The sequence below is a fragment of the Chiloscyllium plagiosum genome, chromosome 1 (assembly GCF_004010195.1).
Source record: "Chiloscyllium plagiosum isolate BGI_BamShark_2017 chromosome 1, ASM401019v2, whole genome shotgun sequence".
In the NCBI taxonomy this organism is placed as follows: Eukaryota; Metazoa; Chordata; class Chondrichthyes; order Orectolobiformes; family Hemiscylliidae; genus Chiloscyllium; species Chiloscyllium plagiosum.
The window spans coordinates 87,745,552-87,764,437 of NC_057710.1; the positions used below are offsets into that span (position 1 = coordinate 87,745,552).

General features: G+C 41.7%; 1 protein-coding gene across 3 annotated transcripts in view; it reads left to right on the top strand.

The window, feature by feature from the left end:
* Nucleotides 1-18,886, top strand: part of scfd2 (sec1 family domain containing 2) — a 320,234-nt gene that overhangs the window by 4,495 nt on the left and 296,853 nt on the right. For all 3 annotated transcript variants that reach the window (XR_006311787.1, XR_006311785.1, XM_043691021.1), the window contains exon 2: nucleotides 7,990-8,158. Coding sequence is in view for 1 of the 3 variants with exons in the window: in XM_043691021.1 (XP_043546956.1) it covers nucleotides 7,990-8,158 (169 nt within the window). In the remaining 2 variants the exon portion in view is untranslated. The remainder of the gene's footprint in view (nucleotides 1-7,989; nucleotides 8,159-18,886) is intronic.

Here is an 18,886-nt window from a genome sequence, read left to right on the forward strand (position 1 = left end):
ATGTGGAGGTACTGGAACGGGTGCAGAGGAGGTTTACCAGGATGTTGCTTGGTATGGTAGAAAGATCGTATGAGGAAAGGTTGAGGCACTTGGGGTTGTTTTCATTGGAGAAAGGAAGGTTTAGGGGTGACTTGATAGAGGTGTATAAGATGATTAGGGGTTTAGATAGGGTCGACAGTGAGAATCTTTTTCCACGTATGGATCAGCTATTATGAGGGGGGCATAGCTTTAAATTAAGGGGGGGTAGGTACAGGACAGATGTTAGGGGTAGGTTCTTTACTCAGTGAGTCGTGAGTTCATGGAATGCCCTGCCAGTAGCAGTAGTGGACTCTCCCGCTTTATGGGCATTTAAACGGGCATTGGATAGGCATATGGAGGATAGTGGGCTAGTGTAGGTTAGGTGGACTTGGATCGGCGCAACATCGAGGGCCGAAGGGCCTGTACTGCGCTGTATTCTTCTATTTTCTATTTCTATTTGTGGCTTCTGGTCATGAACTTAAGGCACCATGCACAGCAACACATTTTCAAAGGAATCATTGGTTCGGAGGGGGTTCACAAGGGCATTGAAAAACAAAACAAGAGACAAAGCCACAAAAGCAGATTATAGTAGATGGCCAATAGCTTCATTAAGAAGTATGTCTGAGTCTCTTAAAGCAAACAAGGGCAGGACTTGTGCAATTAAAAGCAGGATATTGGGTAGTGTTGTGGAACAGGGGTTCAGGTACATTTATTCTTTGAGATTTGCATCACATCGATGGGGTGGCTAAGAAGGCATTTAGCACGCTTGCTGTCATTGAGTATCAGAGTTGAGATGATATGTTGAGATTGTACTGTGTCCAGTTCTGGTCCTCTGTTATAGAAAGGATATTGTTAAGCTGGAGAGAGTTCAGAAGAGATTTACCAGGATATTGGCAGGAATGGTGGGTTTGGGTTATAAGGAGAGGCTGGATAGGTAAGGACATTTTTTCACTGATGCATAGGAGATTGAAGGGCAACCTTATAGAGATTTCTAAAATCCTGAGGGGCATAGATAAGGTGAATGGTAGGGGGTTTTTCCCTAGGGGGAAGATTTCAAGACTAGGGGGCATATTTTTAAGGTGAGTGGACAAACTTTTTAAAAAAGACAAGGAGCAACTATTTTACAGAGAGATTGGTTTGTTTGTGGAATGAACTTCCAGAGGAAGTGGTTGATGTAGGTACAGATACAGTATTTAAGAGACATTTGGATAAGTAAATGAGTAAAAAATGTTTGAAGACTTATGGGCCAAGTGCAGGCAGGTGGGATGAATTTAGTTTGGGATTGTGGTCGGCATGGGCTGGTCAGACTGAATGGTCTGTTTCCGTGCTGTATGCCTCAATGATTCTTAAAGAAAAAAGTGAAAATCGGACAGTTCAGCATTGAAATTCTAGCTATCGGAAAGATTTTGTGAAACTTGAAAGGGTTCAGAAAAGATTTACAAGGATGTTGCCAGGGTTGGAGGATTTGAGCTACAAGAAGAGGCTGAACAGGCTGGGGCTGTTTTCCCTGGAGCGTCAGAGGCTGAGGGGTGACATTATAGAGGTTTACAAAATTATGAGGGGCTTGGATAGGGTAAATAGGCAAAGTCTTTTCCCTGGGGTTTGGGAGTCCAGAACTGGAGGGCATAGGTTTAGGGTGAGAGGGAAAAGTTATAAAAAGGACCTAACGGGCAGCGTTTTCACGCAGAGGGTGGTACGTGTATAGAATGAGCTGCCAGAGGATGTGGTGGAGGCTGGTACAATTGCAACATTTAAGAGGCATTTGGATGGGTATATGAATAGGAAGGGTTTGGAGGGATATGGGCCAGGTGCTGGCAGGTGGGACTAGATTGGGTTGGGATATCTGGTCGGCATGGACAGGTTTGACCGAAGGGTCAGTTTCCATGCTGTACATCTCTATGACCTAGGGGCGCAGGCATCTAAAGGCACAGACACCAGTAGTGGAGCAATTGCAATTGAGTGCAGAATTCAATGACTTTATAACTCCTTTAACAGATTGTGGGCCTGGGGTAGCTTACAGAGATAGGGAGAGACCAAACAGTAAATGAGATTTAAAACCAGATCAGAATTTAGAAATAAAGGCATTGCTTACCTGGAAGCTATTACAGATCAGTGAGCACAAGCATGGTGAATAATTAAGACATGGTGTAAATAAGGATGCAGGCAGCAAAGTCTAGATAGGGTAAAATTTGGGAGATCACCAGGAATGTGTTGAAAAATCAAATCTGGGGGAAACAAAGGCATGGAGGATGCTTTGGTAGCAGATAAGCTGTGACAGGCTGAAGTTCTACAAGGTTTCCAAAGAGGTAATGGATGGTTTCAGTGATGGTGCAGATAGGCATTGAACCTTTATTCAAGTCAGCTATGGCTTTGAACTTGCAAGCAATGCAGATCCAATTGTAGAACATGTACAGCATGTCGGATGCTATTTGACCCACTATATCTGTGATGGTTCTGTTCAATGGCAACTCAGCTATCCATACCTCTCGCTCTCTTGCTCTCTCTCTTTGTCCAGATGTCTCATACAGTTGTTACCAGAGAGGGATAAACCAGACGTGATGGAGTAGAGTTTGTGGAAGTTTAGGAATCTGAGAAAGGAGATGTTGAGCTAAAGCTTGCAGCCGTTAGAGCCCATGAGAAAATCATTGCTGGATTTTCAGATGAGGTGGGATGGGGGGGAAGCAAGAAGATTCCTCTATTATGATGAAATAAATCTGAACAGATTTGTATTTGCTGTCCTCCCCCGCTGAGTGATGATGAAGCAGTATTTGAGGAGCATGGTCTGATCAACTGTGTCAAAGGTTGAAGATGGTCAGTAAGAATGAAGGATGTCTTTGACAACAACCACCTGATGAAGGAGCGTCGCTCCGAAAGCTAGTGTGCTTCCAATTACACCTGTTGGACTATAACCTGGTGTTGTCTGATTTTTAACTTTGACAACAAAGGATGTCTTTGTCTCAGACATAGGGTGTCATTTATAACTTGGAACAGTTTTAATATTGAGCAGGGGTCGAAACTTAGTTGGAAGAATTCAGCTGTGGAGATCTGTGAAAAATGGGCGTCCATTTTGGAGGTAACAAAACGTTCAAGGGCATTTGAAGGAATGTTAGAAATGAGTCTGTAGTTTGTATGGGTAGTGGATTAAGTATGAGGGGAGACAGATGCTAGCTTGGGGTAAAGCAAGGGCTTCAGAGGAAGATCAGTCAGGTGGCTGGGAGAAGGGAAGCAGTAGAACAGCTAGGATATTTGGTTAAGAATAATCAGCGATAACCATTTCTCATGAAATTTCAAATGCTATCCTTCTGGTTTCAGAACTGTGTCGACTGTATGAGCATTTGAATGAGGAGCAGAAGTGGGCTATTTGGATCCTCAAACCTGCTCTGCTATAAGTAAGATCATGGCTGATCAGTTTGTGTTTTGTATTCCACATCCACATCTAATTCCTTGCCCAACAAAAGTACATCTCCCTCAGCAGTAAAGTATTCAGTGACTCTGCCTTCTGAGGCAGAGCTCCAAAATGGCATGACACTCTGAGAGAAAAAAGTCTCCTTATCTTTGTTCTATAGGTATGCCACCTAATTTTTCAACAGTGCCTTTTGGTTCTGCTCTCATTTACAAATGGAAACACTTGTTTTTCAACATCCATCTTATCAAGACCATTTAGGACATTGTACATTTTAATCAAATTACCCCTCACTCTTCTGAATGCGATTGAAAAAAAGCTTAATCTGTCCAGCCTTTCATTGAATATTATTTAAAAGGATGATATGGCAAACATTAAAGGAGCGTTCATTCCTTTCTGTGCAAAAGTGAAACAGGAAGGGTGACCAAACCATGGCTTACAAGAGAAATTACCCTTAATATTGAATGCATGGAAGTGGCATACAAGTTGGTTTGGGGAAAAAAAGCAACAGACCTGGAAGAGGGTGTTGATGGATGGTTGTTTATCGGAATGGAGGCTTGTGACCAGCAATGTTCTGCAGGGATCAGTGCTGAGTCCTCTATTGTTTGTTAATTAGATAAATGATTTGGATGAGAATTTAGGAAGCGTGGTTAGTAAGTTTGTGGATGAGTAGTAAAATGAAGAAGGTTATCTAAGATTACAAAGGGATCTTGTTCAGTTGGGCCAGTGGGCTGAGGAACGGCAGATGAAGTTAATTTAGGTAAATGTTACGTTTTGCAGGACATACAGGGTCAGGACTTAGACAGTTCATGGGAGGGCCCTCGGTGGTGGCGTGGAATAGAGAGACTGAAGGGTTCAGATACATAGCTCAATGAAAGTTGCATCACGGGTAGACGGTGTAAAGAAGGCATTTGACACGCTTGCCTTCATTGCTCAGACATTGAGTATCGGAGTTGGGACGTCAAGCTGCAGTTATACAGAATGTTGGTGAGGCCACTTTTACAGGGGTGTGAGCCAGACACACACTGTGATAAACCGTTCCACTCCTCCATCACTTGTTACACTTCCTTACTCCTCCATGACACCTTCCCTTTTACCTTCTACCTTCTCACTGTCCAAGGTCCCAAATGCACCTTCCAGATGAAGTAACATTTTATTTATACTTATTAAATCTGAACTACTTTGGCATGGTGGCTCAATGGTTAGCACTGCTCCTTCACAGCGCCAGGGACCCAGATTCAATTCCAGCCTTGGGTGACTGTCTATGTGGAGTTTGCATGTCCTCTGTGTCTGCGTGGGTTTCCTCCGGGTGCTCTGGTTTCCTCCTACAGTCCAAAGATGTGTAGGTCAGGTGAATTGGCCATTCTAAATTGCCTGTAGTGTTAGGTACATTAGTCAGAGGGAAATGGGTCTGGGTGAGTTACTCTTCAGAGGGCCGGCTGAAGGGCCTGTTTCCACACTGTAGGGAATCTAATCTACTGTTTTCACTGCTGACAACGTGGTTTCCTTTTGCATTGGTGAGTCCAAAAGCAGACTGGCTGACCCTCTGATGGTACTTCTCCACTCTGTCCTTGGGAATGACCCTGACTTTTTGGTTGTTTGCCATTTTATTAAACCACCTTGCTCTCCTGCTGTCATTAATAATCCCTTTGTCTCGATGTAGGTTTGCTCGCTGAGCTGGAAGGTTCATTTTCAGACGTTTCGTCACCATATTAGGTAACATTTTCAGGGAGCCTCTGGATGAAGCACTGCAGATGATTCCTGTTTTCTATTTATATGTTTGGGTTTCTTTTGGGTTGGTGATGTCATTTCCTATGGTGATGCCATTTCCTGTTCTTATTGTCAATGGGTGGTAAATCAGGTCCAAGTCAATGAGTTTGTTGATAGAGTCTCGGTTGGAATGGTATGCTTCTAGGAATTCTTGTGCGTGTCTCTGTTTGGCTTGTCCTACGATGGATTCCAATGAGCCACCACACACTGCACACAGAGGAACTAAGCAGAGCAGAGGAATATCACCTATAAAGTGTATTCAAAAGGATTGGGTACCCAATGAACACAATCTGCAGATTTCTTAGCAACAAACCCAATAAGCAGACAAAACGAATCCAGAAACCCTCACTACTCTCTCCTACATCAAAGACATCTCAGAAATAACTGCCAAACTATTCAGACCCCTTGGCATCATGGTAGCCCACAAACCCACCAACACACTAAAACAGCAGATAATGAACTTGAAAGACCCTATACAGACAACAAGCAAACCTGATGTCATGTACAGAATACCATGCAAGGACTGCAACAAACACTACATTGGACAAACAGGCAGAAAACTAGCCACCAGGATACATGAACATCAACTAGCCACAAAAAGATATGATTCACTTTCACTAGTATCCTTACGGATGAGGAAGGACATCACTTCAACTGGGACAACACATCCATCCTTGGACAAGCCAAACGGAGACACGCATGAGAAGTCCTCGAAGCATGGCATTCCAACCAGAACTGTATCAACAAATACATTGACTTGGACCCGATTTATCACCCCTGAGGAAAAAAACAGGAAATGACCTCACAGGAAATGACATCACCAACCCAAAGAAACCCAAACATATAAATAGAAAGCAGGAATCATCAACAGTGCTTTGTCTGGAGGCTCACTGAAAATGTTACCTAGTATGGTGATGAAATGTCTGAAAATGAACCTTGCAGCTCAGCGAGCAAACCTACATCCAGAACCTCTACCTGAGCTCCAAATCTTCTCAAAGCTCGCTAATCCCTTTTGTCTTTTTCACCGGGCCTCCCTACTATCTTCTCCCTTCACTCTTCCTCTGACCTATCTAAAGTGTCTTTAAAAAAAACAATTTTCGAACCTTCATTCTGTTCTAAAGAAGAGATGTACTGAATTAAAAACATTTATTCTATTGTGAAACTTAAAAGGGTTCAGAAAAGATTTACAAGGATTTTGCCAGGGTTGGAGGATTTGAGATACAGAGAGAGGCTGAACAGGCTGGGGCTGCTTTCCCTGGAGCGCCGGATGCTGAGGGATGACCTTATGGAGGTTTACAAAATTGAGGGGCATGGATAGGATAAATAGACAAAGTCTTTTCCCTGGGGTCGGGGAGTCCAGAACTGGAGGGCATAGGTTTAGGGTGAGAGGGGAAAGATATAAAAGAGATCTAAGGGGCAACTTTTTCACACAGAGGGTGGTACGTGTATGGAATGAGTTGCCAGAGGATGTGGTGGAGGCTGGTACAATTGCAACATTTAAGAGGTACTTGGATGGGTATATGAATAGGAAGGGTTTGGAGGGATATGGGCCGGGTGCTGGCAGGTGGGACTAGATTGGGTTGGGATATCTGGACGGCCTAGACAGGTTGGACTGAAGGGTCTGTTTCCATGCTGTACATCTCTATGACTCTCCATGTTGCCACCTCCAGCATTTTGTGCTTGTTTTAGATTTCCAGCATCTACAGTATTTTGCTTTTAAAGTTGTCCTTTTTTTTGGTTTCTATACTCAATCAACACCATAAACGTCTAGGTTTTTACTTGATCTGTGATATTTTGGAGTAAGGAATGCACTTATGTAATGTAGTAATATCTGAAATCCTCAGTTTAGTAAAGCTGCTTCACATCGCTTTTCTTTGCAGTTCTTAATTCTCAAGCTTGAGTTTATGCTTGAATGTGTATTAGCTTGTTTTAAGTCTTGCTATTAAGTATCTGTCCTAGATTAGTCAAAGTAACTGACATGCCTATTTGAGAAGAGGTGGCATTTTCTGATCTTAGATTGGATGAAAAAAACTACTTATTTTATGTTGTTAAGAACAAAGAACTAAAATTATATAGTTCATTTTGTTGATTGCGTTATCTTATGGAAAACTTGTCCAAAACACCTAGAATAAACAGTTTCCAATGTATTTTCTTTGAAATGGCATTAATAGACATATTTTGTAGAAGCCAAAGTTTTGTTGTTCAAAATAAGTTTAATAGTTACAAATGCTTTTATCTACTTTTTAGGTTAAACCTTTTAAGGCAACTGTCTTTCTGTGTTACATTACAGCTAATCTACACACTGCCCACCCCCAATGTTCTTGCATAACCATGGGGCCATGAAGCTGTTCCAATTTTTTTTTAGTCTCTCCAATATCTTGAGCCATTAGTTGCAACCTTGTGGCTATCTGGCTGATATTGTCATGCAACTCAGAACAGAAATCAAATCTTGATTGTTCCTCGTCTGTACTACTCAACTACTCACTCACTTGCTGAACCATTTGATATAATGTAAATTGTTTGCTTGTTAATTCTTCGTGTTGTAATCTTCCCAATTAATAATTGAGTTGGTGGAGCTTCTAACTGCATCTAGGATGTCACAAAGCATTTTAAAGGCACTTTTGAGATTCTAGTGATTTGCACTAATGAATCATCTTACTCTAAGTGGTTTCTGCAATTGTTGACAGGGAATGGATACTTAATAAAGATCAAATTTGGCCTAATACTTTCCTATTTGTCTCTGTGGGAAACAGAATTAAGTTTTATAAAGACAACTAAACAATCTTATTTTTCTACAGGTTCTGTCGCTCATCACGGTGACTGTTTAGTTGAGAAAATACTTGGCCTTCTGCCTAAATTTCCAGGGCTCACCAGTGATGTGAAAGTGAATATGATGGATCTAACATCTGTCCAAAGTAATGAAGATACCCAGAATATGATTGCTCCAGGATGCTTAGCTCAACCTAAGTAAGACTTTTTTTTAAAAACACATACTGGAGTTCTATGCTGCAGAAATATTTTGAATAGTTCTATGTCAGTGTCAAAACATTGCATCTTACCATTTGAATGTGTTCTAGTTCTCAATGATAATAGATTTTCTTGCCAAGCAAAGCTGTAAATAATTTACTAAATTATCAAGTCCATTTTACTATTGTTTCTGATATTGCCTTTATTTTTATTATTATACAGTGTAGGTTCCATGATAAAATTAAGTTTGAATGTTGAAATCAAAGATTTTGGAATATTTTCAACTGTATTTGAAACTTGTGAACTATTAATGTTTACAATATATTCTGTATTTGGTTTGGTTGTTATTCTTGGAGAGTGGTGGCAAAAGGAAATGTAATGAAGTTAATTGCACATGAGCTAACCTAAAACTATAAAAAGAATGTAACTTGTGAACCATGTGATGGGCCAATAACATAGTTTATGATTTGTGGTATAAATGAGAGTATACATAAAGAAAATTGGACTAGCATTGTTAATTTGAGTGGTAATGGGGGATAGTCCCAGTTCATAGAGGTCTTCAGCATAGAAAAAGATGCTTCCCACCCATCAAGTCTGTACTTGTCAAAAAAAAAACCCACCTGACTATTCTAATCCAGTCTTCCAGCACTTGGCCCCTAGCCTTGTATGCTTAGGCTTTAGAGATGTACATCTAAATGCTTAGAGTCATAGAGATGTACAGCACAGAAACAGACCTTTCTGTCCAACCTGTCCATGCTGACCAGATATCTTGAATTACTCGAGTCCTATTTGCCAGCACTTGGCCCATTTCCCTCTTAAACCTTCCAATTCATATACCCATCCAGATGCCTTTTAAATGTTGTAATTGTACTAGCTTCCACCACTTCCTCCATAAAGTTAACAAATAGGAGAGGATGGCTTCTTAAATATTTCTGCCTCTACCACCCTGACAGGCGGTGAGTTCCAGATTCCCACCAACCTCTGAGTGAAAATGTTTTCCCCTCAGATCTCTGAATTTCCAGCCCCTTACCTTAAATCTATGCCCCGGTCATTGATCCTTTCTCTAAGGGGAAAAGTTTCTTCCTGTCTATGCACCTCCTAATTAGAATATATCTCAATCATGTCCCCCCTCGGTCATTTTTACTTGAGGAAAACATCCCCAATCTGCGCAATCCTACTTTATAACTAAAACTCACCAACTCAGGCAACATCTAGGTAAGTCTTGCCTGCATCCTTCTTATAATGTTGATTCCAGAACTGCATGCAAGACTTTAGTTTTTGCCGAACCAACTTTTTCGTACAATTCCAGGAAAATCTCTTTGCCCTGAGACAGTTTGCCTCAACTAATAAGGGCAAGTATGCCATATACCACCTTTAACCTTTTATCTACGTGTCTGGCTATCTATAGGGAACAGTGAACATGCATGTCAAGGTCCTGCTGATCGTCAGTCCTACCATTATTTATTTATATATTCACTTGCCTTGTTTGAGCTGCCCAAGTGCATCAACTCTTACTTATCTGGATTGAATTCCATTTTCCATTGATCAGCCTGTCAGTATCCTCCGATAAACTAATGCTATCCTCCTCACTATTTATCATCCCATCAATTTTTGTATCATGTACAAACTTACTGATTAATCTGTCTAAATCATTTGTGTATACAAACAGCAAGGGTTCCAACCCTGATCCAGGTAGGACCTAACTGGACACAAGCTTCCAGTCACATAAACATGCCTCAATTATCACCCTGTGCTTTCTGCCAATTGACACATGCTGGGTCAAACTTGCCAAATTTCCTTGGATTCCAAGAGCTTTTATCTCCACAATCAGTCTCTCACATGGGCCTTTATCAAAGCCTTGCTGAACTCCAAGTAGTTTATGTCGAATGCATTGCCCTCATTGACATGCCTACTTACCTCTTTGAAAAGTTCAATCAAGTTGTTTAGAGATGATATCTCTTTACTAAAGCAATGCTGACTGTTCTTGATTAATCCCCACTTCTCCAAGTGCAGATTAATTCTGTCCTTCAAAATTGCTTCGAACAGTTTGCCCACAATTGGCATTAGACTGATCTGTAGTTTATCTTTTACTTTTTGAATAATGGTACCACATTGGCTGTCCTCCGTCCTCTGGCACCTGTCCTGTGATCAGGGAACAAGTGAAAGTTATTGTCAGTGCCCCTGGTATTTCCAGTCTTGCTTCACTCAATAGCTCAACAGTTGAATTTGTTCTTATTGGCTGATGGAGTCAGGTTGTTTTTTATTTTCCAGTTGAGGGATTTCCTTCCTGAATAATTGGGTAAGTTGCACAAGTGGCTTTGGTATGAGACTGGCAAATGATTGATGATTAGTGGAATCAACAGAATAAATCTATTGTCAGAGATTTGAACTTAAATAGAGTCAGAAAGTCCCTAGAGATGCACAGCATGGAAACAGACCCTTCAGTCCAACTCATACATGTCGACCAGATATCCAAAGTTAATTGAGTCCCATTTGCCAGCACTTGGTTCATATTCCTCTAAACCCTTTCTATTCATATACCCATCTAGATGCCTTTTAAATGTTGTAATTGTACCAGCCTCCATTACTTCCTCCGACAGCTCATTCCATACCTGCACCACCGTTTGAATGAAAAAGTTGTCCCCTAGGTCCCTTCTTAAATCTTTCCCCTCTCACCATAAACCTATGCCCTCTAGTTCTGGACTCCCCCAGCCCAGGGACAAGACTTTGTCTATTTACCCTATCCATGCCCCTCACACAATACAGAACAACCTCTGTTATCCAAACAGCAATTATCCGAATTTCGGATTATCTGAACAAGATCTCAAGGTCCCATAAAAACGTTACATCAAAGAGGTGTTACCGACACTGGTGATACCGACACCACCTCCAGTCGCCATTAATGAAGCTATCGACAGTTTTACAACTATTCGTGGAGTGATAGATACGTAACAATAATAGTAATAGTATTCACCTTGGTTGCTGTTGTGAGCAATTGTTGGTGGGTAACAGTCTCCAGGACTACGGCGCTTTATTCACAAGGCAACAGTTGCCATAACTAAAGCTGCTGATGCCCACTCGGGTGCACACATGCTCTCCCACCTGCACTCCATCCGCGAGCCATCCAACTGCCCGATAGTAGGACATGGGCCGTCAGCATCATCACACATAGCACTGTGGCTGCGTGGCACTCTTTGATTACCTTTTGATCCTTGCACAATTTAAGAAGGCCTTGTATGTGAATCCTGCTTCGTGCCTGCTTTTATTTTGTTTCCTGACATTAATTATCTTGATCTGTGTGCAACATGGACCTCTCTTTTCTCAACCTTTCTTTGTCCTTTATCTCTATCTTTGCAGCACAATCAGTTATCCGAATTAAAAAAAACTCCCTGCCTGTCTCATTCAGATAATAAAGGTTGTTCTGTATTCCAAAAGTGGCTGAACCAATATGCCCTGTATAGCCATAACGTGATCTCTCAACTCCTATACTCCATGCTCTGACCAATAAAGGAAAGCATACTATATGCCTCCTTCAACCTTTGTTGTCCAAACAGCAATTATCCGAATTTCGAATTATCTGAACAAGATCTCAAGGTCCCATAAAAACGTTACATCAAAGAGGTGTTACCGACACTGGTGATACCGACACCACCTCCAGTCTGTGACTCCACTTTCAAGGAGCTATGAACCTGCACTCCATGGTCTTTTGTTCAGCAAAACTCCCTAGAACCTTACCATAAAGTGTGTAAGCCCTGCCCTGATTTGCCTTTCCAAGAAGCACCTTACCATTACCTAAATTAAACTCCATCTGCCACTCCTCAGTCCATTGGCCCATCTGATCAACATCCCATTGTACTCTGAGGTAACTTTCGTTGTCCACTACTTTGAGCCAGTTCTGTATCCAAATGACTAGTTCTTCCTGTATTCCATGTGATCTGACCTTGCTAACTAGTGTCCCACGAGGAACCTTGTTGAACGTCTTACTAACGACCGTATAGATCATGTCAACCACTCTGCCCTCATCAATGCTTTTTGTTACTTCTTCAAAAAAAAACTCAGTCAAGTTTGTGAGACATGATTTCCCATGCACAAAGCCATGTTGACTATCCCTAATCAGGCCTTGCCTTTCCAAATACATGTCCATCCTGTCCCTCAGGATTCCTTACAACAACACGCTCACCATTGATGTCTGGCTTTTCCTTACTACCTTTCTTGAACAGTGGCACCACGTTAGCCAACCTCCAGTCTTCCGACACCTCTCCTGTGACTATCAATGATCCAAATATCTCAGCAAGGGGCCCAGCAATCACTTCCCTAGCTTTCCGCAGAGTTCTAGGGTACACCTGATCAGGCCCTGGGGATTTATCCACCTTTTTATGCATTTCAAGATATCCAGCACCACTTCCTCTGTAATATGGACATTTTTCAAGATGTCACCATCTATTCCTCTACATTTTAGATCTTCCATACCCTTCTCCATAGTAAATACTGATGCAAAATACTCGTTTAACATCTTCTGCGGTTCCACACATAGGCGGCCTTGCTGATCTTTGAGGGAGCCTATTGGGTCCAGGTTGATGTGTTTGTTGATATGCTGGACTCGTAGCAGAAGCGGTAATGCAAAGATTAGAACAAACAGTCTTACCGCAAATTCAACCCAAACTCTGGGTCAGATATGTAGATGACACCTTTGTAATCATTAAAAACACAGAAATAGAAAACACACACCGGATCGTCAACGCCACACTCGCAGGAATCCGATTCACTAGAGAGGAAGAAAAGGACAACCAACTCCCATTCCTAGACGTGATGGTACAGAGAACACCGAATGGAGAATTCACCACAAAGGTATACAGGAAAGCCCCACACACAGACCAAGTCCTAAACTACAAAAGCAACCACCCCAACACACACAAAAAAAATTGCATCAAGACACTGTGGATGGCATGGTGGTACAGTGGTTAACACTGCCTCACAGCGCCAGAGACCCGGGTTCAATTCCCACCTCAGGCGACTGACTGTGTGGCGGTTGCACGTTCTCCCCGTGTCTGTGTACAAAATCCCATGCAAGGACTGCACAAAACACTACTTAGGACAAATAGGAAGACAGCTAACGATCCGTATCCATGAACACCAACTAGCCACGAAATGCCACGACCAGCTATCCTTAGTAGCCACACATGCAGATGTCAAGCAACATGAATTCGACTGGGACAACACTACTATTATAGAACAAGCCAAACAGAGAACAGCCAGGGAATTCCTAGAGGCATGGCACTCATCCACAGATTCAATCAATAAGCACATCGACCTGGACCCAATATACCGGCCACTGCAGCGGACAGCTGGAACTGACAACTGGAAGCGGCAGAGACAAACCATTACAAATGCCGGAGGAAACAGCACAGAAGCGCTTTACAGGAGGCTCCCATGCTTCCTGAGGATGTCACCTATACAGGGGACAAACGTCTGCAACACAAATTCCCAGCTCGGCAAACAGAACCACAACTCTCCCTAATCTCCCACATCTGACAGGAAGAGTACTTTACTCCACTAAAGGCCATCTTTGCACCTTAACAATCTATAGAAAATAGCACCGTCTTACTGCTCTAAAGAAATACAGCTCCAGGCTAACTAAGTACCTATGTTTTATGTTTTTAAAATTTAATCAAGAGACAAATCTCAATAAAACATATTAAAACAAATCCTCACTATTTTTAAAACAAAAGACAGCAAGGTTACACTTCAAGACCATGCACTTATCTACACCTGTGCTGTGAGCTCTTTCACACAGGGTCCTCCAAGGTCAGCTAAATTTCACTGTTTTGTTAATTTTTTTTAGACATACTTTGATGTCCAGCAATACTTGAACTCAAACAGCAAAGGCAGGCACTTGCGCTGTCTGTGTCTGTCTGTGCCTCTTTCTTTCTCTCTCTCTGCCAAATGGTCACAGCTTTTGTTCTCTTTCTCAACTGCTGTTGTTTTGATCTTTTTTACCACAAATTTCCAAACCAACGCTTATAAAACAGTAATTATTGTTCCTAGAATTCAAGGAAATAATCTCCAACACCGAACATACCTCACAAAAAAGGAGCAGCTCTTAAGTCACAATTTTTCCTATCCTCCATTTTGGATTACCCAGAATCCATGTTTTAAAAGTCCATCTACCTCAGGGATGTCTATCAAGGGGATAGTAACTTGTCTGTCCATGGACAATATGAGCAAGTGTAGGCCGTTTGGCCCATCGACCATGCTCAGCATTATAAAGATCAAGACCAATCCTCTTTGGTGGTGGTGGTGGAGTAGGGCTCCTGAGCTGGGGCTTTTCTGCTCTGACTGCTTTTTTCTTTTTCTTTTCTCTTCTCTTTTTTGTTTTTACTTAGCTCTTGTCTTGAGCTTGGATGACATCTGTGAGAAAATTCAACATAGATTCAAATGAGCCCAGCATGTATATCATGATGAGTGAGCCCTTACTTACTTTTCCGGGGTGACAATGGGACCTGGGCCTTTGAATTAGCAGCTGCTACATTGGCAGAGGTGATGGTTAGCAAGGTAGACCCGGCAGCGAAAGATGGTGCCTGAGGATTGGTGACTTTGTTGTTGTTTGGATCCAGCACTGGTGGCAGCAGAAGGGCATCAAAGCGACATTAAAATGGACGCAATGATGAGAGATGTGACTCTGATGTTAGTTGGTCTGGTGCGGGTGATCGGGAGGCAGTGGCGGAGCAGAATTGGCCCAGCGGCAAAAGATGGCGCTTGAAGAATGGTGACTTCAACATTGGTTCATTCTAGTCTTGATGGTGGCTTTGGCAGTGGAAAAGGGATGGGGCGCAGACATTGGTGATGATGAACTGGTTCAGGACTGATGGACTCTCTTTAAGTGATATCTTTCATTATTTTCTTGTCCTTAAAACTCTTCCAATATGGCACCTGATTGTGGTGATAATGAGAAAGGCTTTACACGGTATTTTACTGTTTTTCTCACTGTAAAATACACTTGACATAAAATCATGCATTTAAAATCATTCATTCGTTCATACTCCCGCTCTATCCACACCCTTTGACAACTTTAGTGTGTAGAAATCTCTCTCTTTTTATTTTCTGATTATATCCGGTGAATTGGCCAACCAAAATTGTCTTTGTTTGCCTTTGGCCAACCCTACACTGTGTGAGTAGCACTTAATGGCTAGTGCTACTTGTACAAACAGTGACTACGAGAATAGGTAATAGGTAATGCATTTTCCAGTCAACTACATCATAAGAACAAATAAATCAATGTATTGTTTTCAGCTTTGTCACTCAGTGTCAGCATTTCCAGTTTAAGATTCTGCCATAATAGTCACTTAAATATTTCAAAACTTATTCCAGATTTTAGAAAAAAAATCAGAAAATGATCTGAGGAGAAGTGCAATTCATTCTCTGTACTGTGCACTGCAAAGCAACCAAGATCAAGAATCTTCATGATCTTTTCACTTTTTATTGTCTCTGTCGCTTTCCTGAAATGAAACTCCATCACATGTTGCTATTTGACTGACTTGAAGAGTATCACTGTCATCCTTGCACTTCACAAATGGTTCCAACTTTGGTGTCATTTCAAAATTTTTAAATCCAATCTACTCATTCAAGCCTGGATTATTGATGTAGATTGAAAGAAGCAATTATTCTAGCCTTGACTCTTTGGAAACCCAAGTAATACTGTCTTTAAGTTGAAAAACAGCCTTTTGCCACCATTATCTGTTCCTTTTCCTTTTCTTTCAGTCATTTTTATTTCTGCACTTCTGTTGTCCATTTTATTCCATGCACTTCAACTGTTCGAACAAACCTGTGTGTGGAACTTCATCAAATGCCCTTTGGAAGACCATGTATACCACATCACCTTTGTATTTATGTCTTCTATGTATTTATAGCCCTAGATTCAAGTCTGATGTCCAAAGTTTAATTTATGAAGAAATATTAGAAAAATTAGAATTACATTCCTTGTAATTTAAACAATTTGGTACTAATTTGATTAAATTTTCAATTTATGGGAACAACAGTGTTGTGATCAATGGTACAAGAGTCGGTTAGCTCAGTTAGCTGGGTTGCTGGTTTGTGATACAGAGTAGTGCTAACAGCATGGATTCATTTCCCACATTGACTGATGTTACCATGAACGACACTCCACCTTTTCCCCTCACCTAAGGTGTGGTGACCCTCAGGTTGAACAACAGCCAGTGATCTCTCTCCAGTGAGAGGGCAGCCTTATGGTCTAGTAAGACGATGGTGACTTTACATTTGAGAGACAGTTAACCCTGAGGCCTTAACTTGTGCTTTGGAGACAGAAAATCAAAGTTCCCCAATGTCGCTATTATAGTTTAAGTAAGGTCATTAACAAGTCTGGAATTAAAAGCTGGTCTCCATAATGATGATCCTAAGCTGATCATATTGTTGTAAAACCCCATCTGTTTCATGATTGTCCTTTTTAAGAGAAATACATTTATTATCTTTACCTGTTATGACCATCATCAGCCAAGACAGTGTAAATGAAAAAGGCATTCCCTGTACAGCTAATCTCCAAAGTTGTCCTGTGTGGTGTCCAGTAGCCCAATGATCCACTTTAACAACTACCTTCTGTCATTTTATTTTGTGGAATCCTATCTTTTAGCAGTTGCCCCAAATATTTTCTTGGTCCATCAGAAAGACAGACTTACTAGAGGTGGGAACACAGTGGTATGTTATCAGGAAGGAGTGGCCCTGGGAGTCCTTGACATTGTCTATATGTGCCATGACGTCTAATAGCATCCAGTCAAGCAAGTGTAAAACAAATCTCCTGTTTCCACCTTCCCTTAACTGAAGAATATATTCTCTTTCATGTTGAACACAATTTGGAAGAAGCACTAAAGGTAACAAGGACAAAAGATGGAACTTTGGGTGCGTAACTTCAACATCCATCACTGGATGGATTGGCAAAGCGATCACTGACTGAGCAGGCTGAGTCCTGTAGGGCACTTCTATCAGTGGCAGGTGGTGAGAAGACCAGCATGAAGGAAAATACTTACGTTACCTCAAACTCACTAAATTACCTTTTAAATATGTATCTGCCCTTAACAGAATTAGAAGAAGTGAACACTATATATTGCGGAGACGAAGTCTCTATTCTTACACACCACTCTTCTCCTTCAAACCTCTTGAAATAAGGACCAACATGCCTTTGGCCAGTTCTGAGGAATGGTCACTCGACCCAAAACATTAACTCTGATTTTTCTCCACAGATGCTATCAGACCTGTTCAGCTTTCCCAGCAATCCTGGTTTTGTTCCGTTAGTCTTCCTGATTACCTGCTGCAGCTGGGTGCTAGGTTTGTGTTGCAACTTTCTACGGTTTTTCTCCATTTAAATAATGCTCTGAGTTTTTAATCTCCCTTCCAAAATGAACAACTTCACATATTCCATCATTATACACCATTGCGAACCTTTTGCCCATTTAGTTAAACTAAAAAAAACACTGTGTAAACTGTTTGTACGAGCCGGATGTGTTTTTAAACAACATTTGGCAGTGGGTACATGATTGACTTTTAAGTTAGCATTTACTTCCAATTTTTTTTTCTATTTAATTCAAATTTTACCACCTTACACGGTGGTATTCTGAATAACCAATCCAGTGACATTATCATTACCAACTCCCATATTTCACCACAGAAGCACATCCTGTCTCAGAACCAACATTTTCTTATGGACAAGTCAATAACTGATATCCAAGTCTCCAATCATCAAACTACACTGTCAACAACTTCGACTGCTTCTTGGAAATAATGGCAATTAAATGACAATTGCCTTTTTCTTTAATTTATTCATTGGATGTTGGCATCACTGGCTAGGCCAGCATTTATTGCAATTCTTAATTGTGCAGACGGCAGTTAAGAGTCAGCCACGTTGCTGGGGGTTTGGAGTCACATGTAGACCAGAACAGGTGAGGATGGCCAACTTCCTTTCCTGAAGGACATCAGTGAAGCAGGTGGGTTTTCCAGACAATTGTCGATGAATTCTTGGTAATCATTAGGCTCTTAATTTCTGAATAACTTTTTTAATTGAATCCAAATTCAATTGGATTGGATTAATTGGTGGCTAGGTGGTTAGAACTGCTGCCCACAACGCCAGGGGCCTGAGTTACATTCTAGCCTTTGGTTACATTTGGAGTGGAGTTTGTGTGTTCTCCCATGAGTTTCTTCTGGGTGCTATGGTTTCCTATCGCAGTCCAAAGTTGCGCAGGTTAAGGGGATTGGCCATGGGAAGTGGAAGGTTGGGGTGGGGGGGTGGTGGTGGGTCTGGTTAGGATGCTTTACAGAAGGTTGATGTGGACTTGGTGGGCTGAATAGCCTGCTTCCACACTGTAGGGATTCAATGCAAGTCCCATTTCACGCTGAGTATACCTTTAGTTTCTTGTATCCGAGAGAACGAAATCTTTCTGGACAAGACCTTCAGCAAGGTTATTACACCAATCGTACCAGAAGAGAGCAGACGATGAGGAAAGCAGCGGGAAGACCGGTGCAAGAGACCCCGGGGGAAGTACCTGTCAGGATCAAGTTGAATCTTTTCGAGACAGATGACACTGCCAGTCCACGAGGCGGCCAGGTCTGTCAATCAAAAGTTGGCGTGGAGACAGAGCGGAAGAGTCGGACATTGCACAGAGCCGTGGTAATAGGGGACTCCATCGTGAGAGGAACTGACCGGGGTTTTTGTGGCAGCAGACG